At 54.8% G+C, this 26,856-nt stretch overlaps 1 protein-coding gene across 1 annotated transcript in view; it reads left to right on the forward strand.

The window, feature by feature from the left end:
* Positions 1 to 25,880, forward strand: part of MROH2A (maestro heat like repeat family member 2A) — a 43,211-nt gene extending 17,331 nt beyond the window's left edge. The window contains 27 exon segments of the mRNA XM_036857681.1: positions 414 to 555; positions 794 to 846; positions 1,204 to 1,311; positions 3,607 to 3,723; positions 3,891 to 4,013; positions 5,141 to 5,293; positions 6,466 to 6,588; positions 7,625 to 7,704; positions 9,597 to 9,705; positions 10,506 to 10,613; positions 13,264 to 13,368; positions 14,492 to 14,615; positions 15,178 to 15,296; positions 16,098 to 16,250; positions 16,663 to 16,817; positions 18,801 to 18,960; positions 19,032 to 19,225; positions 19,587 to 19,724; positions 20,159 to 20,273; positions 21,487 to 21,577; positions 21,580 to 21,632; positions 21,729 to 21,911; positions 22,435 to 22,590; positions 24,057 to 24,188; positions 24,804 to 24,906; positions 25,167 to 25,232; positions 25,759 to 25,880. Of these exon segments, the coding sequence (XP_036713576.1) occupies positions 414 to 555; positions 794 to 846; positions 1,204 to 1,311; positions 3,607 to 3,723; positions 3,891 to 4,013; positions 5,141 to 5,293; positions 6,466 to 6,588; positions 7,625 to 7,704; positions 9,597 to 9,705; positions 10,506 to 10,613; positions 13,264 to 13,368; positions 14,492 to 14,615; positions 15,178 to 15,296; positions 16,098 to 16,250; positions 16,663 to 16,817; positions 18,801 to 18,960; positions 19,032 to 19,225; positions 19,587 to 19,724; positions 20,159 to 20,273; positions 21,487 to 21,577; positions 21,580 to 21,632; positions 21,729 to 21,911; positions 22,435 to 22,590; positions 24,057 to 24,188; positions 24,804 to 24,906; positions 25,167 to 25,232; positions 25,759 to 25,880 (3,285 nt within the window).
* Positions 25,881 to 26,856: the final 976 nt, after the last annotated feature.

Raw genomic sequence — 26,856 nt, forward strand, 5'->3', positions numbered from 1 at the left:
CCTCTGGGGTACATGTGACAGGGACAGTATGCTCCCAGAGTTCTCTGCTTGGCCTTTGAATGGCCCCAAAGCATCCGCAGGACACTGCCGATAGCCTGCCCATCCCCAGGGTCAGCTCAGTCCTGCACCCGTGCCTCCTCCTCCTTGTATTGACTCTGGACACTGATCCATGCTCCATGGAAGCTGGGGTCGGGGGGGAGCCGATGGTCTTGCCCCTCATCTCCTTTCCTTCCTGCAGCATCCTCTGCGGGGATATTCTGGTCCTGGAGATCTTCAGAGCTCTGCTTGAAAACCCCCCATCCCGTCCAACTCTCCCTTTATGAGCACAGACCGTGAGGCCCCAGGTTGGGGAGTAAGGGGCCTGGGGCTGCCCAGCCCGGGCGGGGCCCCACTGGAGTCTTGGTGCCCTCCAGGTGCTGATGTCGTCCCCCTACAAGGGGGAGGGACGCGGGATCGCCATGCTCAACCTTCTGAGGACTCTGAGCCAGAGCATCGCCCCCTCCATGGCCGACACGTGGGAGCTGGAGATCCCCCTGCTGGTCAAGTACCTGGAAGGTGAGGTGCCCGGGGTGCACGCCCGAGTCAACCCCGTCAGTGTACATGCCGGGTACTAATCACGTGGCCTGAGCAACAGGAGCCCAGGCTCCAGGTGGCTGGCCCAGCCTCTTTTGGTCCTTGGGAAGGTGGGGAGGGAAATGCAGCGTGTGGTGAGGACCCCAGTCGCCGGGCTGACTAGGTGGCCCCAGGGGGGAGCGGCAGGAGAGGCGAGCATGCGTGGCCCTTCTTTCTGCAGAACACACTGAGTTTACATGGAACCAGGAGACATGGGAGGACAAGTTGATCCAGGTAGAGGTGATCCCACCTGCTGAGGCCGGGGTGGGGAGATGGTGGTGGTGGGAGTCTCTGTGGGGTTGGCCTGTGGGGAGTTTAGGAGACTCTAAGGGACACAGTCTCCTTCTATCAGAAGACTGGGGGAGTACAGGTGTGTCCACAGCAGATGAGCCACCCTGGGGAACCAAGAGCCCAGCGAAGCAGCAAAGGGTGACACCCTGCCCGCCAGTCCCCAAGCCCACAGGACACTGGCGCTGGATCAGGGCCGTGTGGGTCCAGAGACTGGGGAAGGGGGCTAGAGAGGGTGAGTCACAACTCAAGGTCACACAGCCCTCCTGGAGCACTGCCCACCAATGTCTTCCGCCTCCCCAGTTTCTGAGAAGCTCCCTCAAGAAGACTTGGGGTTCCAACTGGAGCCTGCCTCTGAGCAAAGAGCTGAACAACAAGATCGAGAGCTTCGACAGCCCCTCCCTAGAGAAGGTTGGTTCCCAGAGGCAGGGAAGTTCAGACAGGGAGGGGACTCCAGGGACAGTAAAGCTGGAGAGGGTCACGTTGGGTGTGAGACCAGCTGTATCTGTGGCTGTCTACAGTGTCCTGGGAGGAGAGATGGCTGGCTGGTCTAGATCAGTGGCTTTTAGTGTTTTGTTCTGTTTTGTTTTTCCTTAAGAACCTGCTTTGTTGGAGCTGGCAATCTCTCCTCCAGCCACCAGCTTCCCCATTCTTCTCACCTCACTTCCCACCTGAAGTGTTGTCGTAGCAGGGGCAGCAGGCAAGGAGAGAGATGTCTGAACGAGTTTTGGTAAATAGTGAGAAGGATGAGGATGACACAGAACCACAGAAGGCCAAAGAGGGAAGAAGATAAGGCCTAGAGGGGGAACAAAAATGTGGGCAAGCTGGGGTTTGGAGCTGGACCCCCAACTTTGGTAGAGGGGGGTAGAGGAGCAGGACGCCTTCTATCACACCCTGCTGCACACCCGTCCCCATCCCCACCCTGCAGATTAGTTTCTCACCCCTGACGCATCCAGCTACTGGCTCATGACCACCACATGTGTATATTTCATTGTAAAAGGGTCTTTACAAAACTATAGACTTTGTTGAAAATCAGAGAAGGTCTCAATCAATGGAAAGCATTTCATGTTCATGGATTGGAAGACAATATCTTTAAGATGGTGACACTCCCCAATTTATCTACAGATTCAACATGACCCCTACCATAATCCCAGCTGGCCTGTACCCACCAGAGATTGACAAGATGATCCTAAAATTCATAGGGAAATATAAGGGGCCCAGAATAGCCAACACAGTTATGATTTAGAAAGAACAAAGTTGGAGGTCTCAGGTTTTGCAATTTCAAGACTTCTTACATAATTACAGTAAACCAGACAGTGTGATACTGGCATTAGGATAGATAATAGATTGATGGAATAGAATTGAGGGTCTGGAAATAAATCACACATTTACTGTCAACTAATTTTTAACAAGAGTGCCAAGACAATTGAGTGGGGGAAAGAATAGTCTTTTTAACAAACGATGCTGGGAAAACTGCATAGCCACTTACAAATGAATGAAGTTGGACCTGTTCCTCATACCGTACACAAAAATTAACTCAAAATGAATCATAGACCTAAATATAAAAGCTAAACTATAAAACTCTTAGAATAAAACATAAACATAAATTTTCATGACCTTGGCTTGAGCAAACCATTCTGAGAAATGACACCAAAAGCACAAGTGATGAAAGAAAAAATAGATAAATTGGACATCATAAAACTAAAAACTCATGCTGAAAATGGTACCATCAAGAAAGTGAAAAGACAACCCACAGAATGAGAAAATATTTGCAAATCTAGTCCCTGATAAGGGATTTGTACCTAGAATATATAAAGAAGGCTTATAACTCAATAATAAAATGATAAATAAGCCAATTTAAAAATGGGAGAAGGATCTGAATAGACATTTCTTCAAAAAAGATACACAAATGGCAAGTAATCACATGAAAAAATATTCAAGATCATTACCATTAGGAAAATGCAAATCAAAACCACATCAAGTTATTACTCCCCACCCACAAGGATGGCTATAATCAAAAAGACAGATAATAGCAAATGTTGGCAAGAATATGGAGAAATTGGAACCCTTATATATTGCTGGTGTGAATACAAAATGGTGCAGTGTTTTCAAAAAACAGTGTGGCATTTCCTTGAAATGTTAAATATAGAGTTACAATATGACCTCGCAATTCCACTCTTTAATTATATATGCCTAGGAGAAATGAAAACATATGTCCACACAGGAACTTGTACATAAATGTTCAGAGTGGCATTATTCATATAGTCAAAAAGTGGAAAAAACTCAAATGTTCATCAGTGGATAAACAACATGTGGTATATCCATACAATGGAGTATTATTAAGCCGTAAAAAGGAATGAAGTACTAATATATGGTACAAAAAGGATGGCCCTTGAAAACACTGTGCTAAATGAAAGAAGCCAGATGCAAAGGAGCACAAAGGACCACACATTATATGATTCTACTTATTTGAAATATCCAGAATAGGCAAATCTAATGAGACAGAAAGTAGATGAGTGGTTGCCGGGGACTAGGGGGATGTGGGGTGGCTGCCAGTGGGTACAGGGTTTCTTTTTTGGGTGATGAAAGTATTTTAACCTTGACTGTGAGGTAATCTGGAGGAGTGGGTAGTGAACTCCCCATGGCAGTGACCCCGGAGGGCAGAGCAGGAGGCCTGAAGCTCCCTTTCTCCCTCTGCCTCTCCAGGGCTTTCTGTACCGGGCCTTGGGCTTCACCTTGGCCACCTTGGAGGCTGACAAGGTGGAGGTGCTACTGCTGGAGCTGCTGGACAAGACGGACTACAGCAACGACTTCGACCGGGAGGTGAGGGCGCCCGCAGTCCCCTCTGGACCCTTGGCGGACATGGTGTGCGCACGGGTGTGTGTACATGTGTGCGTGCACGTGTGTTTACCTGTGTGTGTGTGTATGGGGGGTCCTCCCCGGCCCCCTGGCCCGCCACCCTCACCCCGCCCGGCTGGGTCTCCCTGCAGGGTGTGATTCTGTGCTTTGGCCTGTGTGCCCGGGGCCAGGTGAAGGCGGTGCTGAACGTGCTCCACGACTTTGAGGACAGGATCCAGGAGTCAGAGCAGTCCTGGCAGATCGGCGCTGGGCGGGTAAGGCAACCTTGCTCCATAATCAGGTCTCCGGAGGCCTCTTGGAGCAGTGTTCTCAGCCCCCAACCAAGGCTCTTACTAGATCTCAGTAAGAAATTCCCCTCTGTGTCTCCTTCACCAAAGTGAAGCGGGGAGTTGGACCCAGGCAGCCAATGGCCAGCCTCTGGAGGCTGCCCCTCCCAGCCACAGGGCACAGTGCCCTGGGCTGGCTGAGCCCCCAGTGGGAAACCTCCTGGAGTCACCGATGCCTCCAAGGTTTTGGCCTTGACCCTGGACCCTTGCCCTGGGGGTCTGGTAGTTTGGAAGGAGAGAATTGGGAGTGTCCAGGCTTCTTCTTCGGCTCTCCACAAAGTGGGACCTGAGGCCTGGATTTCTGTTTGTTTTTTTTTTATTAGCACCTTTAATTATTATTTATTTATTTATTTATTTATTTTTTGGCTGTGTTGGGTCTTCGTTTCTGTGCGAGGGCTTTCTCTAGCTGCGGCAAGCGGGGGCCACTCCTAATCGCGGTGCGCGGGCCTCTCATTATCGTGGCCTCTCTTGTTGCGGAGCACAGGCTCCAGACGCGCAGGCTCAGTAGTTGTGGCTCACAGGCCCAGTTGCTCCGCGGCATGTGGGATCCTCCCAGACCAGGGCTCGAACCCGTGTCCCCTGCATTGGCAGGCAGACTCTCAACCACTGCACCACCAGGGAAGCCCTGGATTTCTTCTACTAAAGGCCTGGAGAGCATGGGCAACCCTGCCCCTCCTTCCACGGTGGGTTGGGTGGCCTCTAGCACCTCCTCCCAGGAGAGCACGGCTGAGGCTCTCTGTTCCCACCGGATCCCCAGCAACACAGGAACCCCTGGCCCAGAGTAGACGCTTGTCAGGTGAACGTGTGAAGGAGGACACACCAGCCTCTGTTTAGGGGTTCCACACAAACCCCCTGCTAATGGGCGGTCATGGCCCTGGTCTGACTTGCTCATTACTGTACAGCCAGGACGTAGCATATAGTAGGTGCTCAATAAAGATGTGTTGAATGAATGAATAAATGAGTGAGCATTTCAGGCACCCAGGAAAAAGCTGAAGGAACAGACCCTCCCCCTCTCCCCAACACACTTGTTCTTCCCCTTCTCGTTGGCCTCACAGAAGGACCATCCCTGGAGGCGGGAGACAGTGAAGGGTGCCCTCATGGTGATGTACAGCTGCGTTGCCTCCTACTGCCACCCGCAGATGCTCCTCACCCACGTGGACAACCCCATCACTGCTAAGATCATTCACCACTACTCCAGCAGCTGCCAGGTAACCCCCGGACGCCATGGACCCACAGTGCCCAGGGGATGCCCTCTTTGAGCCAGGCTGGCAGAGAGTCGCTCTGCATCGTTACCTGGGCACTGCCAGCCCCACCCAGGAGAGAGCCAGGAGTCCTACCTGACACCCGGCATTTGGGAAGCCCGTTGCCCCAACCTGTGCTGTTCTCTGCTGCAGTGGGAGGGGGGAACAGCCCTCCCCCGAGCGCTGGGTGGGATGCTTGTGGGTCCCTGAAGTCACAGGACAAGCCCCTCACTCTTCCCAGCCCCTCGCACTCCCTCCCTCACCTCTGCCCTCCACCCTGACACCTGACCCAAGCCCTTTCATAAGGGACAAGAATGGGCTTGTCTTCAGAGATGCAAAGGGACTGGCTACTTTCTTGGAAAGGCAAGGAGGAGAAAACACAGAGAATAAAGGAGAAATGACTTTATCATTATTGTTTTGAAAACTGTGGTAAAGAACACATCACGTGAAATTTGCCATCATAACCATTTTAAAGCATGCAGTTCATTGGTGTTAGGCACATTCAAACTGTTGTGCAACTATCACCACCATCCATCTCCAGAACTCTTCGTCTTCCTAAACTGAAACTCTGTCCCCCTGACACGAGCTCCCCGTTCCGCCTCCCCAGCCCCTGCCCCCGCCCCCGCCCTTCTGCTTCCTGTCTCTATAAATTTGACACCCCAGGTATCTCATATAACTGGAATCACACAGTGTTCATCCTTTTGTGACTGGCTAATTTCATTTAACATAATGTCCTCAGGGTTCATTCCTGCCTTAAAAGCAAAAACGATTTGGTGTCCATAACTTATTCTGCCTCTGTGGTGACGCACAGGGCTCAGAGCCCCTGGTCAGTGAAGGTGTCCCCTGACCGGCCTTGCTGTCCTCGGGCACAGCATGGAGGGCTTCGGGGAGGCAGCACCTTCTGGGGGGCACTGGAGGGCTATGCCCTTCCGGCACCTGGCCCACGTCCCCGCCAGGTGGCTGAAAGACAGAATGGGGCTAGCCATCTCTCAGAGCGCTCCTGACACCGCCTCTTCTTTGGCGTGGGGAAGGAGCGTCCTAGGCGGCCGCAGGGTCCGGGAGCGCACGCTGGGGCTTGGGGTCTTCGGGGCTCCCTCACAGCCTGCTCATTCCCGCCCCTTGTCATGGTCTGGGCACAGGACATCTGCCTCAAAATGGCCTTCATGAAGAGTGTGGTGCAGGTCACCGACGCCGTCAAGAACATCAAGGACCTGGAGGACTTCCAATTTGCCCCAAAGGCGACCCTTACTGGCATTATCATGGTAAGCTGGGTCGGGGGCCTGGGGGGGGGGCTTCCTCCATCCTGGGCGGTTTGGGGGGTCTCACTCTGCCGACCGGCTCCCCCCTGGTCAGAGGTCCTGAGAGCATCGGAGGCACAAGGCGGCAGGCAGGGGTCTCTGAAGCCCCTCCTGTCTCAGTTCTGCTTTGATCCAACTGAAGGAGTTCTGGGTATGACATTCGTATGTCCGATAAAGGGTTTCATGGCCAGGAAACATTCCGGAAGCCAGAGCTGAAGACCCTTCCCGTCTTGGGCCCTGATTTGCCCCCGAGGTGGCTGGTTCAGGGCTGGGAGACAGAGGCCCACGGGCTCAGCCCTGAGGTTTCTTCATAGGCGGGACCAGGGGACAGGGCTGTGCTGTAAGCAGGACAAAGCTATTTTTGCACAGAATTTTGTTAAGGTCTAGAAAGTGTCAACTGTCCAAAGGCAAGAGGAGGTGACAGGGGCCGAGGAGGCTGTGGGGCGACCAGTATCCCTCGTCCCCAGGCCTCCCCACTCCCTTACATGTCTTGGCCCCTGGAAACTGCTCCAGCTGCGTTGGAAGCAGCCTGGATGGAAGAGAGATGTGGGTAGAACAGGAGGCGCTGAGAAGGAAACAAACATTCATTAGGCTCCTGCTCGGGGCTGAGAGCTACACGCGCATGTAATTTCACGCCAGTCTGGCCCAGCCCTGTGAACCAGGCCCCCAAGTCTTCATTTTATACATCAGGGCTCAGGCGGGGGAAGTGATCTGCCCAAGGCATCAGTAAATGCCAGACCTGAGTGAGAAGCATCGGCACATCTTTGCCCCACTCCTTCCACGAGACTTTGCTGCCTCCCCTAAAATGTCAAAGACCAACTGATGGTAACAAGAATGGAGGCGGTATGGGGTGTTACAGCCCGTCATACAATGTCAGGTCCTCCTGGCTCTAACCCTGGGAGTGCGGCTGCCATCGTGGTCACTGTTGGCCCAAGCCCCTCTCTTGCCCATCCTAAGACTCTGGGTGGCTTGACGGCTCACTGCCCTACTGTCTGGGCAGGCGATCATCAAGGCAGAACCAACTGACAGCCTGGTTTCTCCAGTGCGGACCATGGCCATGGATGCCCTCTCGTACTTGAGGTGAGCTGGGCCCCTAACCAGGCCCCAAGCACCTCTCTGGGGTGGAGGTAAAGTCTGAGACAACCCCTCAGTGCTTTTTTGGGGAGGTTGCACCTCCTTTGCCCTCCCTTGCCTTTGTAGCTGGAGTCTTGGGTGGCAGCTCCTGGGACAGTGGGTCTTCCTAGGAGATGGGGGTCTGCTTCCACCTGCTCTTTTTTTTAATAATTCTCAGCAATATTTCAAGTTGGGCCCTTCTCCTTGGATTGGGAGGTGAATGGCAGGTGGGTGGGTTGTTCTTTGGTCCATCAGGGGATGTTTTGAGCTAGAAATCACACAGTGACACAGACTAGCACAGCCAGGAGATGGCATCCTTCAAGTCGGGTTGGGCTCAGTCAAGAAGTCTGTTTATTGATACGGTATTGATACAGTTAATACAGAGTAATAGAATGCCTGATGGTTGCCTTCCTGGAATTGCCCATCCACTGGTGGGGCAGGGGGAGTGGGAAGAAGTTAGACATTTGTAAAATGAGTATTTGAAGTGGCTGGGTCGTTGCTAGGAATTCTTCTATTGGAGCAGATTCATATTCATATTCATATTCGGCACATAGCAGAACTATGTGTTGCTTTAAAAGGGTGCACAGATTTTATTTTATTTATTTATTTTTGGCTGCGTTGGGTCTTTGTTGCTGCATGCGGGCTTTCTCTAGTTGCGGTGAGCGGGGGCTTCTCTTGTTGCAGAGCATGGGCTCTAGGTGTGCGGGCTTCAGTAGTTGTGGCATGTGGGCTCAGTAGTTGTGGCTCGTGGGCTCTAGAGCGCAGGCTCAGTAGTTGTGGTGCATGGGCTTAGTTGCTTCGCGGCATGTGGGATCTTCCCGGACCAGGGCTCGCACCCCTGTCCCCTGCATTGGCAGGCGGATTCTTAACCACTGTGCCACCAGGGAAGCCCTAGGCAGATTTTAAATAAAATTCACATACATCCGTTTAGGGACTTGGAGATAAGAAACGCATACACAAGAAATTATAGGTCAGAGCTGAGTATTTGTAGGTGAACCACAAAGGAAAAAATCTAAGACCAAAAAGGGGGCTACTAACGAGTTGTGATTCAGCTGATGGGCTGTCAAAGGGCTTAGTGTGAGAGTTGGCTTTTGACTTTTGACCTGGGCTTAAAAAAAATTACTGGATTTGGGAAGGAGCTGGAGGTCCCAGCAGGGTGAAATACAGGAGGCACAATAGAGCCGATGGGGAACCTGTAACAATTCCGACACCCTGCCCCACCGCAGACCTTTAAATAAGGATTCCTGGAGCCAGGCATGGCCCCTGGGCCCCTTAAAAAGCCCTCCTATGAGTCTAATGTGCACGTAGGCTTGAGATCTATCTATGACGGGGACAGAAAGAGAGAATGGGCTAGTGTGCATCAAGCAGCTAGCTACCACCCCCGAAGGTTTACGAAGACACACGTGGCTGGGCTCCACGCCTGAGTTTTTGATTCAGTAGCTCTGAGGTGGAGCCACAGCATTTGCGTTTCTAATAAGCTCCAAGGTGCTGCTGCTGCTGCTGGCCCAGGTATTACAGTTGAAAACTCCTGGGCCGGGACCAGCCTGGCAGGCAGAGCCTCTGGTTGTGGTTCAGTGAGGACCGGTGGAATGGTTCTGAATAGGAGAGGGGGAGGCTCACAGCAGGCAACAAGGAGAGGGGTGGCCTTGGACCCCTGCGTCTCCCGCTCGATCATGGACAGTCCCTGGCCACCGTTGGGTGGAGCCGGGGCCCTTGGGGAGAGATGGTTGCCTGAACCCCCAACCAGAGAAGCTGGCCTCTCCCTCATTCTGTGACATGCCTCCGCACCCCAGACTGGGCAGCGGGTGGCAGGGTCTCACCTCTTCACCGACCACTCCTCTTGTCACTTCTTTCCCTAGCAAACTGAAGCCTTTCTACACCACAGAGGAAAACAGTGACCTGGTGGATATTAGTATACATTCTGTCATTTCTCTCCAGCCCCCAGGAGAGAACAATGAGTCCATTAAGGTAGGTCCCTCTGGGCCACCTCATCTTCTGGGTCAGGACTTAGAAGTTTACATTAACATGAGCAGTGCCGAGAGCCTCCCATCCTGAACCTGTGAGTGGTCAGAGGCAGCAAAGCGCAGCAGGCTCTATCAGTAAGTGTAAGGTGATGCTAGCTGCTGTAACAGATAAACTCCGAGATCTTCATGGTTTTACAAGATGAAAGTGTATTTGTCACTCAAGTGAAGTCCAGTTGGCAGCAGTGGTGGAGAGGGGGCTGCTTTGTGCAGTTCTTCAGGGACCCGGGCTGACAGAGGCCTCACTGTGTCCAGTGAATGGCTCCAAAGGTCCCTGTGGGTAGTGACAGCCAGCTTGAGAGAGAGGGTCTGGAGGATTTATGAGCTGTGTTGCCTGCCTTCCATTGGCCAGATCTCAGTCACGTGGCTCCACCTAGATGCAAGGGGTCCTGGGAAATGTAGTCCCTGACTGCATGGCTGCTTCCCAATAAGGCTGTGGAAAAAGCAGGACAAATCTTTTTGTGGACAGGGAGCCATCTGTGTCTCAAGGTCCTGGCCCTGGATGAGGGGTCAGGAGAACTGGGCTCTAGGAATTCGGTTTCCTCCTTTGCAAAATGGGCTCCTCTTGAGGTTGTCTTATACGTCACATGAGAAGCTACGTATAAAGAACTCAATCTGAGCAGAAATCAAAGGGCGGTTATCAGACCATCTCACACTACTTCACCCTGGTGTGGACCGGCACAGAGTCCTGGTGGGTGGCTGTGTGAGCCCCCATTGCTGCCCAGTTCTCCCGTCTCTTGGCCACAGACCCTGTATGTGAACGCCCTGCGTGCCCTGGAGCAGCTGATGGAGGGCCTCGTGCAGAGGCAGCTGGACCCCAAGGGGCTGCAGGAGACGGTGCACGGGAGTTGCCTGGCAGAGGGCCAGGAGCCAGGGAGGGCCACCCCTCCCAGAACACTGGCCTGAGGGCCAGACTCTCAGTGGGAAACAGGGGTATGCGTTAAAAATTGATTTGGTAATTTTGTTTAGATAAAAACTTCAAATTGGCTGAAAAGTTGTGAGAATACTGCAAAGAACTCCTGTATACCTTTCACCCAGATCCATGATTCTTAAATATTTTTTTAATATTTATTTGTTTATTTATCTATCTGGCTGCATTGGGTCTTAGTTGTGGCATGCGGGATCTCCCTTGTGGCATGTGGGATCTTTAGTTGTGGCATGCGGGCTGTTTTTTTTTTAGTTGCATCATGTGAACTCTTAGTTGTGACATGTGGGATCTAGTTCCCTGACCAGGGATCGGACCCAGGGCCCCTGCATTGGGACCTTGGAGTCTTAGCCACTGGACCACTGGGGAAGTCCCCAGATCCATGATTCTTAATATTTTGTGACATTTTCTTTTTCACTCTCTCTTTTTTTTTTCTCATTACACACACACACACACACACACACACACACACACACACACACAGCATTTTGAATCATGGAGTTAGCTGTAGACATCAACAACAAGAATGTTCTCATATAACAACACAATGTTCAAAATCAGGAAATTTAACAATGATACCATGCTATATTCTAATCTACGTTCTATATTCATATTTCACTAACTGTCCCAATTATGTCCTTTACAGTTATTTCCTCCCAGACCCAGGATCTACTCTGGATTATGAATCACATTTCATCGTCATGTGTCTTTAATCTTTTTCTGTCAATCTGGAACAATTTCTCAGTCTTTGTCTTTCATAATCTTGGTATTTTTGAAGGGTGCTGGGAGGGTGTTTTTTAAAAAAATTAGATTGTTTGCTTTCTTGTTATTGATGTTTCAGAGGTTGTATATATTCTGGAAACAAGTCCTTTATCAGATATATGATTTGCAAATATTTTCTCCTGGTCTGTGACTTGCCTTTTCATTAATTTCACAGTGTCTTTTGAAGAGCAGAAGTTTCTAATTTTGATGAAGTCTAATTTATCATTTTTTTCTTTTATGGATCATGCCTTTGGTGTCATGTCTAAGAAATCTTTGCCTAACCCAAGATCACAAAGATTTTCTCCTAGTTTTCTCCTAGAACTTGGTAGTTTCAGGTTTTACAATTAAGTCTGTGATATATTTTGAGTGGTTTTGAAATATGGATCAAAGTTTATTTTATTTTAATTTTTTTTTTTGCATATGGATAACCAGTTGTTTCAGCACCATTTGTTGGAAAGACTGTCTTTTCTCCATTGCATTACCTTTGCATCTTTGTCAAAAATCAATTGACCGTATATGTGTGGGTCTATTTCTGGACACCTATTCTGCGCTACTGATGTTTTTGTCTGTCTTTACACCAATGTCATCCTGTCTTGATTACTACAATATTATATAATAAGTCTTGGAATCAAGAGCAGAGAGTATAAGTCCACCGACTTTGTTCTTTGCTGCTATACCCCACAAATATTGATATGTTGTGTTCTAATTTTATTTTAGTTCAAAATGCATTTCAATTTCTCTTTCACTTCTCCTTTGACTCATGGATTATCTAGAAATTTCTAAATATTGGAGAGTTTTCCAGAGATCTTTTTGGTTTTAATTCCTGATTTAACTCCATTGTAGTCTGAGTACATACTTTGTATAATTCAAATTCTTTTAAATCGGCTGAGACTTATTTTGTTGCCCGGGTACGGCCTATCTTGGTGAATGTTCTGTGTGTACTTGGAAAGTATTCTGCTGCATTGGGTGGTGTGTTCCTGAATATCAGTTAGGCCAAGTTGGCTGGCGGTGTTGTCCAAGTTTTCTATATCCTTTCTGATTTTGTCTTTTTTTTAAAAATAAATTTATTTATTTAATTAATTAATTTATTATTTTTGGCTGCATTGGGTCTTCATTGCTGCACGCGGGCTTTCTCTAGTTGCGGCGAGCGGGGGCTACTCTTTGCTGCGGTGCATGGGCTTCTCATTGCGGTGGTTTCTCTTGTTGTGGAGCACGGGCTCTAGGCGTGTGGGCTTCAGTAGTTGCAGCATGCGGACTCAGTAGTTGTGGCACACGGGCTTAGTTGACCCGCGGCATGTGGGATCTTCCCGGACCAGGACTCAAACCCGTGTCCCCTGCATTGGCACCACAAGGGAAGCCCCTGATTTTGTCTTCTTGATCATCAGTTACCGAGAAAGAGATACTGAAATCTCTATCATTGTGGATTTGTTTATTTCTCCTTTCGGTTCTATCAGGTTTTGCTTCGTGTTTTGTTAAGCTGTGTTATTAGGTGCATGAACAGGTAGGCCCTGGGTTGCAGGGTGGGCTGTGCTCCTGGCCTTTTTACCTCCAGACAAACATCTGGAACCAAAGGCAAACACATCAGCCAAGCAGCTTCTTGGTGAGGATGCGGGGCCGCTCTCTCTTTGCTCACAGCCTCATCTCCCTGGTGGGGCGGGGCGGTGGGGGTGGGCTGGGAAGAAATCAGAAGTATCTGGAGCTCCCAGAGCTTTGAAAGTCACACTCTGAGTGGGAAAGACAAGGAGAGCAGTGGTGGCCAGGAAAGGGCTGGCCTCAAGATTTGAATGTCCCCTTCTGTGTTCCGGGCTCTCCCCACAGCTCCTGGAAAAGTGGATCTTGTCGGAGAAAGAATGGGATAGGGAGAAGGCGATCAACCTCCACCTCCATCTCATGCAGATCTACGTCCAAAGCATCAGTGTCTGCGTGAGTCCAGGAGCCCCCGACCCCCCAGCCTGCCGCCCTGACACCCACAGGGAAATGCCTGTCTCTATGCCAGGAGAGGAAACACTTTTGAAATCAAGTTCTGCCCCCCGGAGAGTCCCTCGGGAAGAGGCTGCCTCACTTGGGAATGGCGAAGGAGACCCTGGGAGATGCTGGCCCTGGGGCTCGGGGGTGGTGAGGAAGAGGGTGGGCCGGGTTTGGTGTGGCTCCGGGTTCTGTGGGGCCTGAGGTTCACACGGGGTGAGGACTCTGTAAGGAAAAGGGGTACACAACTATGAATACCATACTGCTTAGGAAAGTGAGTATTTACTTAGAATGAGAAAATAAATCACAAATTTCACAAAGCTTGACAAATACCACTAACATCACGAAATCTAGAAAAGCAACAGGTCTTTTGTTGATCGAGCACGTGACCCAGCTCCATGAGACCTCTCTTCCTACATTTGTTGGCCTCATATTCTTTGACTGTCTGGTCATCAGGGATGACGTTGGCAGGAGGACGATGGTGTCCTGGGGCTGGGGTGTGGGGACAGGACTCGCATCTCGGGGCTGGTGAAGAGTGAGAACCAGGTGGGCAGGACTCCAGTCCTGGAGCACCATTCAGGTGGGACCCAGGCCCAGTAAAGCGAAGCTGGGGCCAAGACTAGTGCTAAGTAACATTTGAGGCCAGGTCCTATGCCGAGTGCATCACCTGGATTCTCTGCGCAATTCTCAGGGCATTCCAGGCAAGAAGGGGCACCATCATCATCTCTGATTTACAGATAAGGAACAAGAGGACCCGAGGCTAAGAACCTACCCACGTCACACAGCTAGTGAGCGGGGAAGTCCAGATTTGAAGCCAGGGCTCATTGATGGGAACGAGGCGGGTTGTGTAGGAACAATAGCACCTGGGCCCGGCCTGACAGGGTGTGTCCTGGGCAGACTCCTCAGATCTTGGCTGCTCGGCCTCCCGGGGCCCAGCTGTGGGGCCTGGGGATGGAAGCTCGGGCTTCCCAGACAGGGGTGCTTTCAGAGCAGCGTTCACCCTCTCTGGCCACTGGTCGCACTGCCCTCGGTGTGCTCGGCTGGACAGAGGGTGTGAGCCTTGAGGTCTCCCGTCCCTCAGATCCCTCTGCAGCTGGGGCAGTTTGGCGCCCTGGTCGGACTCATCGCCCCATGCACCTGTGACTCGCACAGAAGAACCCGCCTGGCCTCCGTGGATGTCCTTTCCAGCCTCCTGGATCTTCATGGTATGGAGACGGCAGGTCATCAGGACCAGCCTCTGCAGGCCGGGAGGGGGCGCTGACACCAGGGGTGTCGCCTATGGGGCTATCCTGGATGGGAGTGTGGTCTCTCTGTGTAGACAAACAAGGGTGACCAGCAGGAATGGCGGAGGGGGTTCACAGCTCACTGGGAAGCCATGGAAGCTTCTGGAAGGAAAGGCTCACTGGGTCACCTCGACTCACTGAGGGCATGTGCTGGGCACTGAGGGGCCCCAGTGGGACAGGGTCAACTCACAGATACCAAGGATGCGGCAGAACTGGCCAGAGATGAGCTCAGAGGGGAATGCAGTGGGGAGACCTTCAGACGGGGAGAGTTGACCTCTGGGGTGGCAGCTGGAAGCTGGCAGAGCATCCATCTGAGCTGTGCACAGAGGTGGTTCGAGGGGCAAGGCAATGGGATAGGATGTCCAGATGCTGGAGGGTAGTCCAGGCCTGTGGAACCAGGGCACCCCGAGGGCTGGGGCAGGAGGCCGCCACGATGCGGACCCTTTGTCCTGACCGATCGTGTCTGAAATTGTATTCCCACCAGCAAGCCAGACCTGCTCCTCCTGGGGCGCTTCCAAGGAATTGGAGCTTGAGAAATGTAAGGGGGACCTGCAGGGCTCAGACATGGAGAAGATTTTCAGTGCGTCCTCCAGAATCGCCAAGGTGACGAGGGGAAGGTTGTGTGGGCCATGGTCTCTGGGTGCCTGGGCCATCTCTGGGGGGTGGGACCTTGCTCAGCCTGGCTGCGGAGCCCCCATCCTCTTCTGGGGGTCATGGCTTCCATGGCCCTTGGTCCAACTCATGCCATGTGTATTTAAATGGCCTGTGATGTGTGAGGTCCCTACTGTGGTACCTGGCATACGGTAGGTGCTTAATGGACCCCAGCTGTGTTCTCGTTGTCCCTAGCATGTGCTACACTGAGGGGGCCCCAGAAAGAATTGAACACGAGACCCTGCCCACAGGTGTCAGCACACGGGCAGGCGGATGGCACACTGGTGACTGAAAGTGTCCAGAGCCATCCGAACTCTCGGGGTTGCAGAGCGATGAGGTCTCTTCTGCCTCAGGGGCCAGAGGAGGGTCTGCGGAGTGGGAGGCTTGTGCGTCGGCAGTGAGGCGCAGGGCACACCCCGAGGGAAGGCTGCAGGACTGTAGAGTCAGGACAGGGAGGGTCTGGGGAGAAGCTTCCTGCGTGGAGTTCAGTGGGGTGGGGGCAGGGGATGAGGAAACGGAGGAGTTGGCGTGCATCCCTGTGGCTTTGACGTTGAGTGACATCCAAGCAGGCCTGTGACTGAGACGGCGAGAGGCTGGGGGTTGGGTGAGGGGGGAGGAGGCTGGGGCAGTGGTTTGAGAGAGGATGCGGGCTGGGCCGGGGCTGTGACACTGAGCGGAAGAGCGGAGACAGGCGGGCAGGGGAGTCCTTGGACTTGGTTGTCGGGCCCCGGGAACAGCCTGCTCTGGTTGTAGGTGGCGTGCTTGCGGTTTAGCTGCGATGAGGTGGTCTCGCTCGTCCAGAAGCTCTGTGAGAACATCGGGGCCATGAACCTCCAGCACGACAAGGCCTCCGTCACCTGGATAGGCACCTTCCTCCAGATGCGGGTCAAGGAGCTGGAGGACAAGGTGACAGAGCTGTGGCCGGGTCACCTGGGGCCTGCGGCTGCCTGGTGCACCCAACCTAGAGGGCCGGGCAGGGGCCCAGCCTCGCTTGCTGAGGATTCTCCAGCCCCACCCCCCAAGTCCATGGTTGTAAAGAGGAGGAGGAAGTAGGGTTCTAGAACAAGAAAGAATATGTTGAAGGTGACTCGGTCAGTAAGTGGACGATGGGCTGGAGGCCCGAGGCTCGCTCTCCTGGAGCACAGCCCCTCCTGAAAATCGGATAAAATCCTGGAAGGGACCAGAGGATGCGTTGGAAGGGGTGCTGAAGGTTTAACCTACCCAGCGTCCACTTGGGCAAGAGAAGGGGTGTGCAGCGGGGTGAGGGCAGGAGGTCCATGAGGGCCGGGCTGCCCGGTGATGCCCCACCCCTTCCCAGGTGGCAGAGATCCTGGGCGCCATCCTGGTGCACCTGCCGGTAGTGGATCACCCGGAGGTGCGGCGCCTCTTCATCGAGGGCATCCTTCTGCTGGCGCACTACCACCAGGAGACCATCCTCACGTCACTCCTGCGGCAGCCCCTGCCCATGGAGAGGTGGGTGCCCTGGGTGTGGGGCCACCCAGACTGTGCCCGACTTGCCACCACCGACATGTCCCAGAAGACCGGGGCCCGTCCGACCCTGGGGTGGGTCAAACCCTCTCCTTGCGTCTCCGTGGGAGGTGCAGCCTCTGGGGACCTCGGACCCGGAGCCTCAGCATTACAGCTCCACCCTATCAAGCTGGAGTTCGGATCCCATGGCGTCTTACATGTCCTGGTCACCGGCTCTGGGCTCTCCCCTCTGCAGCCCTTTCCTCCCTGAGGAGGACAGAGCTCTGGGCCGGATAGACCACAGGACATGGGCCCCAAGGCCCGAGCAGGCCACTGGAGAAGCTCCGCTCTGTCCTTCCTCCTTTCCAAATGGGGCCCTGAGAGGGAATTGACTAGTCCAGGTGCCCAAGGGATGAAATGACAGAGCCTCCGGCCTCTCAGGTGGCCTCACAGTAAAGCAGTGCAAACCCTCCTTCTTGCGTCATTTTGATGAACAGTGCCCAGTCCCTGTGTCTCTGTCACAGCACCGCACAGACAGCTGGTAGGATCTCACCAGTCTGGGGAGTGAGTGTGCTGGGATGGAACTGGAATTCCCTGGGGAGGGCCCAGAAAGGGGTGGGCAGGCAGCCCCAGAGCAGCAGAGACCAAGGAGCAAAGGGCAGCCTTGAGACTCGGTGGAGAGAGACGTGGCAGATGCCACAGAAGATGCTGTGAGCAGAGAAAAAAGTTTCGAGCACAGGTTTCGAGATCCAGAATCTCCCAGGCTGCCCTGTGTGAAATGCAGGCCTGGCTCTGCCGTGGAGCTGCTTCTCATAAGGTCAGCCCTGCCCCGGGTCCAGGTTGGATGGCAGTGCAATGCAGGTGGCTTGACTGAAGGAGAGTTAGCCCCTCTCAGAGCAGTGCTGAGTGGGGCCTCTGGCTGACTGGCTTTCACTGTATTGGTTAGCTATCACTGTGTAACAAATTGCCACCAACTTGGGAGCTTGGAACAACAGCCATTTATCATCTCCTGGTTTGTGTGGTCAGGAGCCTGGGCTCAGCTGAGCTGGGGCCTTTGCTCAGGGTCTCAAGCCCGAGTCAAGGTGTTGGCCGGGCTGTGTTCCTTTCTGGAGCCCAGGTCCTCCGTCAAGCTCACGTGGCTGTTTTTTGAGTTATAGGACTGAGGTCCCCACTTTCTTGTTTCCTTACACTCCTATGTCTTCTTTCTGAGAAGTTGTTGTGAATGAGGGTGTTGTGCCCACCCTTCCATTCAATTCCTGTCACCAGGCCCCTGCCACATCTCCCCTTCCCACCCCGCCCCCAACAAAACTCACCTCCGCACTTGTGTATTTGGTTTTGTGGATTCAAATAGGCAGGTTGATCCTGCTGGACTCACGGTTTTAGCCCTTCAGAGCCCACCAGACCCCACCTGCCTGTACCTGTGCGCAGAGGCTCATTGCACCACTGTCCCAGGAGCCCTTCCCTTCTCAGCAGGGCCGTGGGCTTGGACTTGGGGATCAGGAAGCCCGCTTCAAGTTGTAGCCTGGCATGTTACCTGACCTCCGCGGGCCTCATTTCCTCTTCTATGGAAATGGAGATGAAGGCACCTTCCACACAAATGTGTTGGGAGGAGTAAGTGATGCACATCAGCAAGCTGCCTGGTGCCCGCCTGACACACCCGGGCACTGGGAGGCTATGACCGGACATGTCCACAAAGTCATCACACAGCAGGCCCGGTGGGGACTCCCGGGGTCACCTAGCAGCAGAGCTGGGGCTCCAGAGAGGGCTGTGGCTTCCCCAGGAGTACCGTGGGCAGAGGCGTGTCTCTGAGCGTGGAGTCGGGACCGGGCTTCCGGTTGTGCAGTCTTTGGCGGCTCACTCCACCTCCTTGAGATCCAGGCTTCAGAGTCCAGCCCCTGCTCAGGGGGCTGCCTGGGAGTCCACAGGGGCTCTGACCTGCCAGGGCACATGGCCCCAAACCCACAGGCCTTGTCCCCTGTCTCTGGCTAGCCCCCTGACGGAGGTGTGGCTGACTGTGGCTGAGAACTTGCCCTTGGCCCGGACGATGCTACACGCGCTGATGGGTCGGCTGCAGTCGAGGTTCACGCCCAGGGCCGATGCCACCTCCAAGGCTGACATCTGGCGCCTGGCCTCAGTGGACCCTCTGATGGTGAGTCACGGGGCGGGCCCTCCTTGGGGCCTCAGTAGGAGTCTTCCTGCCTCCCACCCTTCTATCTGCAGACCCTGTGCACCATCCACCTTCTTACTGAGAAGATGGACCAGGATGACAAGCTCCTGGACCTCTTCCCGGACCTTGTCTACACCCTCCTGCTGCAGCTCAGCAGCAGTCAGGGGCCGGAGACCATGTCGCCTGTCCTGAAGACGTGGAGGCTCGTCCACATGGGGACCCTCCCTGAGGAGATCAACCTGCAAAGGTGCTCTCGAGGGTGGGGGCATGCATGGGGTGTAAGGCAGAGGGCCTGGGCTGGACGCAGCCTCTTAGAAGTCACTGGACTCCAAGCGTCACCTCCACCCAGAGGCCCTCATCTTCCCCTCCTGGTGGGGAGAACTTTCGGGAAGCTGATCTTACGATCTTCCTTCCCATGAGTCCAGCATGGTGTGGTTTTCAGAGTTTGCAGACCACCGTCTCACAAGATTGCTCTTGGCCCCTTGACCGAGGCCCTGCCTATGTTGGGTGCCCCTTCACAGACCTGGGTGCGGAGCTTACCTGTCTGAGGTTCTGTGGGTGCTCCTGGCGGGGTAGCCGCGTCCTGATGGGGCCCTGCCTTCTTCCAGGATCACGATCAAATCCATGCAGCTTTTGTTCCGGAAACTCAACAGCGAGCCGCTGCTTCGCACCCTGGAAGAGCAGGGCGTGTGGACACTCCTGGAGAGCAGCTCCACATTCCTGCAGGGAGCGAGCCTGCTGGCCAGGTGGGCGCCCGGCTCCCCGGGGCTCCATGTCCTTGATGGAAGGTCTGGGTCGTGGCTGAATGCCTCGCTCCAGGGGATTGCCATGTTGACCTGCATCCCAGGCCCTGGGTGGCAGGAGGGTGCAGGGCAGAGGGAATCTTTTCTTCCAGCCCTTCCTGCTCCAAGGCAAGAAAGTGAGGTCCGAGGTGGGTGGGGATGCCCAAGGCCACACGGGGCTTCTGAGCTGGGCCAGGATGGCAGGACTGGGAGTTCCTTCTCGGGGTCTGACGTCTCCTGAGTGGCCCTCATTCTGGTGCCCTTTTATGAAAAGCAGATGGAGAGTCAGTACTTCAGTGACCCCCTGGCCTAGGAGCTCTGCCCCCTGGGCGCCCTGCTGCAGAGCAGCTGTGCCCGGCAGGAGCTGAGAAGTCCCCACTGCGGTGCTGTCCCTGCAGGCTGTGTGTGCAGAACGCCGAGGGCTACCGGCAGAGGCTGCCGGAGCTGGTGCTCAGGGGCATGGCCTCGGAGGCCCTGAGCTATCGCATCAGCAGCACAGCGGTCTGCGTGGAAGTGAGGCCACGGTGCCGGCGCGGAGGGCTGGTTGGGCGGGGCGGGCCGGGGTAGGGTGGGGTGGGGTGCTGGGTGACCCCCGGGCTGTCCTGGGGGCTCATCTCAGGGCAGGCGCACAGGCTCTGAGTCAGGGGTCGGGGTGGGGCGGGTGGGCAGGCAAACATCCCTCATTTGTGTGTTCGTTCACTCATTCACTCCTTCATTCGTTCATCACAGGAATAATTCAGGGCGGGCACTGTGGGGAAAGAGGGGCTGAGACCCGGCCTGTGCCCTGAAGCATAGCAGCCAAGGGATGTGTGACGTGGTGAGTGCTAGCGACACCCAGGGGCCAGAGGAGGTCTTCCCTGGGGAAGGCCTTGCAGGAGGGCTCTGAGCGGTGAACCAGGCTTTGCCAGGCAGGAAGGCCGGGAAGGGAGTCAGAGCCACTGGGGCCCAGCTACCCTTCCATGCAGCTGGGGCACTTATGGGGTCCTGAGGGAACTGGCCAGAAACCTTTTAGGAGACATTTTCTTGGCTGCCTGATGCCCAGTATGTCGTAAGAACCAACCATTGGCCTACTGCAGGGGGTGGCAGACATGTTCTGTAAAGGGCCAGAGAATCAAGTATCAATTTTGGAGTCATCAATTTGGTGTTAAGTTTTCTTACGTTTTAATAAAACACACTCCTATGTGTGCGTGCACACCCGAGACACGCATGCGCACACGCATGCCAGGGGGCTCCCTGTAGGCCCGAGCCCCCGGCATTTCGGGTGCTGGGCCAGTAGTGACTCTCTGAGTGGAGAGAAGCGTGGAATCCACGCTTCTTGTGCTTTTCTGCTCAAACACAGTGGGCATGGCTCTTGTGCTTGGTGGCCATCCCCATCATGTTACCTGAAGAAATAAATGACGGATGAGTGTATTAATAGAGGTCACACTCACCTAGGATTTCCCATGTATTTCCTCATCGGATCCTCACGGCGACCCTATGAGGCAGGTACTGGCGTCGCCCTCTTTTTACAGATGGGGAAACTGAGGCTCAGAGGGGTTGAGGCACTTGCCAGGGTCCCACAGCTGGCAGGCGGAGGAGCCCTGAGCTGGTCCTGGGAGCTGGGGCTCAGAATCCTCTCCTATTCGCAGAGAGACAATTCCGCGCCCTGAATGTCATCACACGTCCTGCTTTGTGGCTGAGAAGTGGGCCTCTCTCAGGGGTAACTGTAAAAAGTTCTGCTTTCCAGTTCATGAGTGTCCCGATCCTGTAGCAGGAGAAGCTGCCGGAGCCGGCGGCGCTGATGCGGGAGAAGGGCGTGGACCGGGAGGACGAGGCCCTGTGGTGCTTTCCCTGCGCGCCCTCGGCAACGTGGCCCTCGGCGCCCCCAAGAAGGTCTGCGGGGCCCCGTGCCCCCGAGAAGGTCTGAGGGGCCGATGCCGGTGTGTCCCGGGGAACCAGGCTCGGGCTGATGGCTCCCGTGCCCCCCAGGTGAGGCAGTACCGGAAGCTTTTACTGGAGAAGTGCCTGTGCTCCCTGAGGGGGCCCGTGAGCCCCAGCGTGACCGCCGAGGGCCTGGAGGCCCTGGCCAAGGCCCTGGCTGAGCTGCGGGAAGGGGACGTGGGGTCCGACTTCCGTGCCGTCTCCGAGCGGTGCAGAGCCTTCTTTGACCACGTGAATCCGCACTGGAGCCTTGCTCAGCCCTGGCCCTCGTGGGGGCCCCTCAGATGGCTGCTCAGTGGACAGGTGGCCACTTCCAATCCCCTGAAGAAGAGACGCACCCTGGAACAAAAAGGGCTACAAGGTCTGACTTGTTGCTGCTGTTTCGATTGGCTGATCATGGCGTCCGATAAAAAATAAAAGATCTTGTTCTAGGGCCCCTGGGACCCTTCTCCCCGATTTTAATTCCTCGCAGCCACAAGTGCTCTTTGGACAGCTGCGGCGTGCGACATGGGGACTCCGCTAGGCGGCGGTGGGCAGTCAGATGCAGCGCAGCCCTCACCTAGGGAAGAGAAGGTCACAAACACCAGAATAACGCGCAGTGCCGAGAGCCCTGCAAGAGACACTCCATCCCGATGGAATGACCCAGAAGGCTTCGCAGGGGCCGAGGCATTTAAGAGGGTCCACCTCTTAATGGCTGTGGTTTTGCTGGGCTTCCTGCTTCCCAAGTTTCAGAAATTGTCCACCTCCGCTGCAGGAGAGCGAGCTACTGCGTTTCAAAGCCTTCGTCCTCTTCGGGAAGCTGGCAAAGGTGGTCAGGATTTCCAAGAAGCATTTCTTCAAAGAGGGAGTGAAGAAAGCCTGGGTCCCCCTCCTGCCGCACTGCCAGGACCCCTGCCTTGATGCAGCCCAGGTGAGACACACCTGCGCTTTGTGTATCAAGTCCAGGGCCCGCTGTCCCCAAAAGGAGCACACGCTTTGGGGCTGCCGGCCCGGCTAGCTGGGGTGTCCCCTTCCTCTCTCGGTCTTCCCGAGACCCCAAAGGCCATGATCTGCTGGTTCCTCACGCCAGGCTGGGAAAGGGACCAGTCGAGATGACCCACAAACCAGCTTATTGAGGAATCTGGGCTCTGGGGCAGGGGGAAGCATGGTGGAGTTTCCTTCTTCTCCAGGGGCCTCACCAGCCGCCCTTTCTTCTACCAGATTCTATACGTTGCTGTCCCTTTTGGGAATTATGACTCGGCCAAGTTTAACACTCCCCTTAAATCTGTCCTCTCTGGCTCCCGGTGGGGCAGGCTTGTGCCGAGGTTGCCGGGAGGGCTGGAGGGTGCCTGGCTTTCCGACCACTTTTCTCCCCCTTCCCCGAGGCCCAGCTGCTCTGTTGCTTTGGGGTGGGGGGAGGCCCCCACCCCCTCGTTTAGCTGCCGCCTCTCAGGCTAACACTGGCTGCCTGGGGACACACGTGTACGGAGCCCCTCGCCTCCCGTGCCGCCCATGACCCTGACCTCTGTCTTCCCTGCTCCCTGTCTCCGTCTGTGGACTGGGGAGGGGATGGTGGGGAGGTGGCTGAGATTAGGGGTGGTCCTGCCACCCCTCAGGAGCCGTGGGGATACAGCTGGCCCCAAACGAGGCGTCCTCAGCAGAGCGTGTTCAACTACTGTCTTAACCCCAGTTCTGGGGCCACGAGGTTAGTCCCCTCAATCTTGCTGCTGAGAGCTGAGGCTTCCACGTAGGGGTGGGGATGGAGGTCGGAAGTGACAGCACACCCAGAAAGGTGACCGAGAGGGTTTAACGAAGGAGCCACAGAGAGGAGAGACCAACACGGCTGGGGGCCCCAGTGGGTGCTGCTGCCCTCCTACTCCCGGGGGAATAGATACCCCAGCCTCCCTCCCAGCCCCCCAATCAGCATCTTCCCGTGGCCTAACCCCACCGGAGGCCGGAGGCCGGGGGGCTTGGTTGCTGCAGGGGACAGGTACAGGAAGAACCGGTGGAGGGGATCTGGGGGGGATGAGAAAGCTCACTCCCATCCTGGCAGTCGCAGCCAGGCCCCTGACCCCCAGTCTCCTGGAGGGGCGGGTCCCCGGCGGGGCTGCTGAGGGCACCAAGGTGCTGGCTGATGGCTGAGGGGGCGAGTGCGGCTGCACCTGCTCCCAAGGGGTTTTAGTAACTATGCACACAGGCGTGACATGGGCTGGGGGGGCTTGGGTCCCAGGCATCCTCCCAGGGCCCACCAGCCTGCCCTTCTTTGGCTTCCTGAGGCTTTTGGGGGCCGCCCTCGAGTTTCCTGACGGAACGCCAGTCCTGGCAGCCCCACCCCTTGTGTGAGCCCCCTGGGTCTGCCTGACACCTCCCCTGCTGTCCTGTCCTGTGTCCCTCTAGGCCTGTGTGGCTACCATGTTTCAGTGTGTGCACTTCTGGGGCTGGAAGGCCCTGGAGAGCTCCTCGGACCAAAGTGATGCCATTGCCCCCAAGGACATGACCAGGTTCCAGATAACCCTGTGCTCTGTCTTGGTGAGGAAGCTGAGGGGGGATGGCCCCATGGGAGGTGGCCCCCGGGGGCTTGGGGCTTCATCCTGTGACCTTGCGTTCACCTTCTGGACGTGAGGTGTCGAGACCAGCTCTGTCCAGCAGAAAGAGAATGCAAACCACATACCCATTTTTAAGATTCCTGTTGAAAAATGTGAAAAGAGGTCAAACCAAATTTAATAGTAGATTTTATTTAACCCAATAGATCCAAATCATCAGCATTTCAACATGCAATCAATATAAAATTATAAATGTCATAGTTTACCTTTTTGGGGTAGTGTCTTCAATATCCAGGAGGCACTTTACACTTAATTCAGACTAGCCACATTTCAGGTGCTCAAGGACCATGTGTGGTCAGTGGCTACCATATTGGACAGTGCAGGTTGTGGGCAAATGTAATCTCTGTGGGCCAGAGAAGAATAACTGAAGACTGAAGGTCCTTAAGTTGCTCAGCTACTGATCTGCTGTGTGACTTTGATATGTGCACTTGCCCTCTCTGGGCAGACCCTTCAGCCTCAGGCAGATGGGACTGCTCTTTGTGAGCAGCTGGTCTTCAGGATCTCATCCTCCACGGCTCTTGGTGCCACTTGTTTTTTGCAGACTCAGAAAAAGCCTGCCGTTCTCTACAGCTTCTTGCTAGAAACAATGACCTACGTTAAAAGTAACTTGTCAAGGATCAGAATCGCTGCATGTAACCTGGCAGGTGAGCAGGCAAGTGTTTCCTGATGCAGGAGGGGACTTGAAGGCCATCAGGTCAGACCCAGACCTGGAGCAGGGAGACAGGTGTTGGGACCTGGGTTCAGGTGGAAGTCCCCGTCTGTGTGTCCCAAGGAGCTTCCTACATGCCCTATTCTCAACTAAGCATCCTCAACTAAACCCTCAACGGGGACCCTCATAAGGTGAAACCAAATGTCTCACTGACCTAATATTCGTGTGATGAACATTTCCTGGCTATCATTTTAGGAATCATTATGAAGCAGGTGTCTGCACATTACCTGAAAAAGCTGGACTTTCCTACATTACGGAACTGTAAGTAATGGAGACTCAAGTATGAGTCAAAAATGAGTCCACTAAGCTCATTTGGGAGCTTAGGGAAACCGCCTGAGGGGGGAGGCAGCTGACCCTGGTTGTACTGGGGGTAGGGGTGTAACCAGGGCACAGAGAGGTGGATGAACAGGCGGTGGGCTTTCCAGCAAGACAGCTCTGATGGCTCCCTGTGCTTTCTGCCCCCTCCCCGCCACACACATGGATGAAGTAACTCGCCCTGATTCCTTTGGCTGATCCACACAGCAGGTGGGTCCTGTGGGTGGTCGTTCTGTCCCTGTTGAAGTAACGGAAGCCCCCAGGGATGGGAGATGTGCGTGCAGACATGGCTGCGCCTGCCACCTTCTGAATTCACACACAGGGCGGTGAAGTCCACAGCCCCTGTGAGCCCCTCGCCCCGCAGTCAGCTCCCCGGGCAGGGCTTTCGTCAGCACACCCTGCCCAGGGCAGGCGGCGGGCGTGGGCCTGGCCTCGAGGGTCCCCATCCTCTCCTGATTAAGCTCACTCTCAGCTCTCCAGGAGCTACAGCTGGACTCGGATCCTGGGGTCCGGAGGGCATCCCTGGAGACTCTCAAAATCTTGGATACCTGTAGTCATCACTGGCTTTTGGCTTCACCCGGAGGAATCTCCTAGGTGGTCTGAATACAGAATGTACCTGCCTCTCCCCAGCGTGCCAACCCCACCACAGCGATGCAAACCACTTTTAATTTAGTTTGTAAGAAAAGCATTGTTCTTAAATAATCAGTGTCCCTTTCCTTCCTCCCATTGAAATAAACCTCCCTTGCCATTTGGAGAGCAGATTCCTGACTGTAAGGTGATGTCGCCCCAGAGCCAAGACAGTGGAGCCAAGGGGAACGTCATTCCCGCTTCCCCCGAGTGTGTGTACGTCCGGCAGCTCCTCTCAGCCCAGAGGATCTGGAGCCCCCTTTGTGTCTTCACTGCATTTCAGTTCCACCCATGCGGATGGTGTGTCCATTGCCAGGCACTGTGCTGGGGTAACCAGAGGAGCCCAGCTGCTGTCCGGACTCTGCTTCCAGGGGGACTCCGCTCTTAAAGGGACAGGAGGCATCTACCAGTGACCATGATACACATCAGGGTGAGGGAGGGTGGCCGCCAGTGGGGGCAGTGCTGGTGCCAGTGCAGCGCACAGGGAGTGTTCACAGCCAGGAGGTAATCCGGGGGGCTTCAGAGAGGAAGTGACACCACACCATCTACCCTCACCCTTTCCACGTCAGGGCCTGCTGGACCAGGATGGGGAGGGACCCAGCAAGGCCTGGAGCAGAGCCCAGCAGAGGGTCAAAAAGGAGGAATTATCTCCAAGCCCAAGAAACAAGCAGGGGGAGATGGGGGGGAGAGCAGGGAAACTCTTCCGACACTCAGGCCATCCGCAGAAGAGTCTCTGGTTGTCCCCAGAGCAGGTGAAGGTGGGATTTCCAAACCATTCTCACTGCAACTGCCCAAGACTGTCACCACCCTGGGCGCCATGGGTGGGAGCGCTGCTGAGCAGTCCCGAAATCAAGCTGCACCAGAGGCTTCCCGGAAGCGTGCTCTCACACTGTTTGGCGGCTCCCGTGGAATAGACAGTGAAGTTATTTCCTGCCAAGTGATG

Source organism: Balaenoptera musculus, chromosome 7 (genome assembly GCF_009873245.2).
Source record: "Balaenoptera musculus isolate JJ_BM4_2016_0621 chromosome 7, mBalMus1.pri.v3, whole genome shotgun sequence".
NCBI lineage: Eukaryota > Metazoa > Chordata > Mammalia > Artiodactyla > Balaenopteridae > Balaenoptera > Balaenoptera musculus.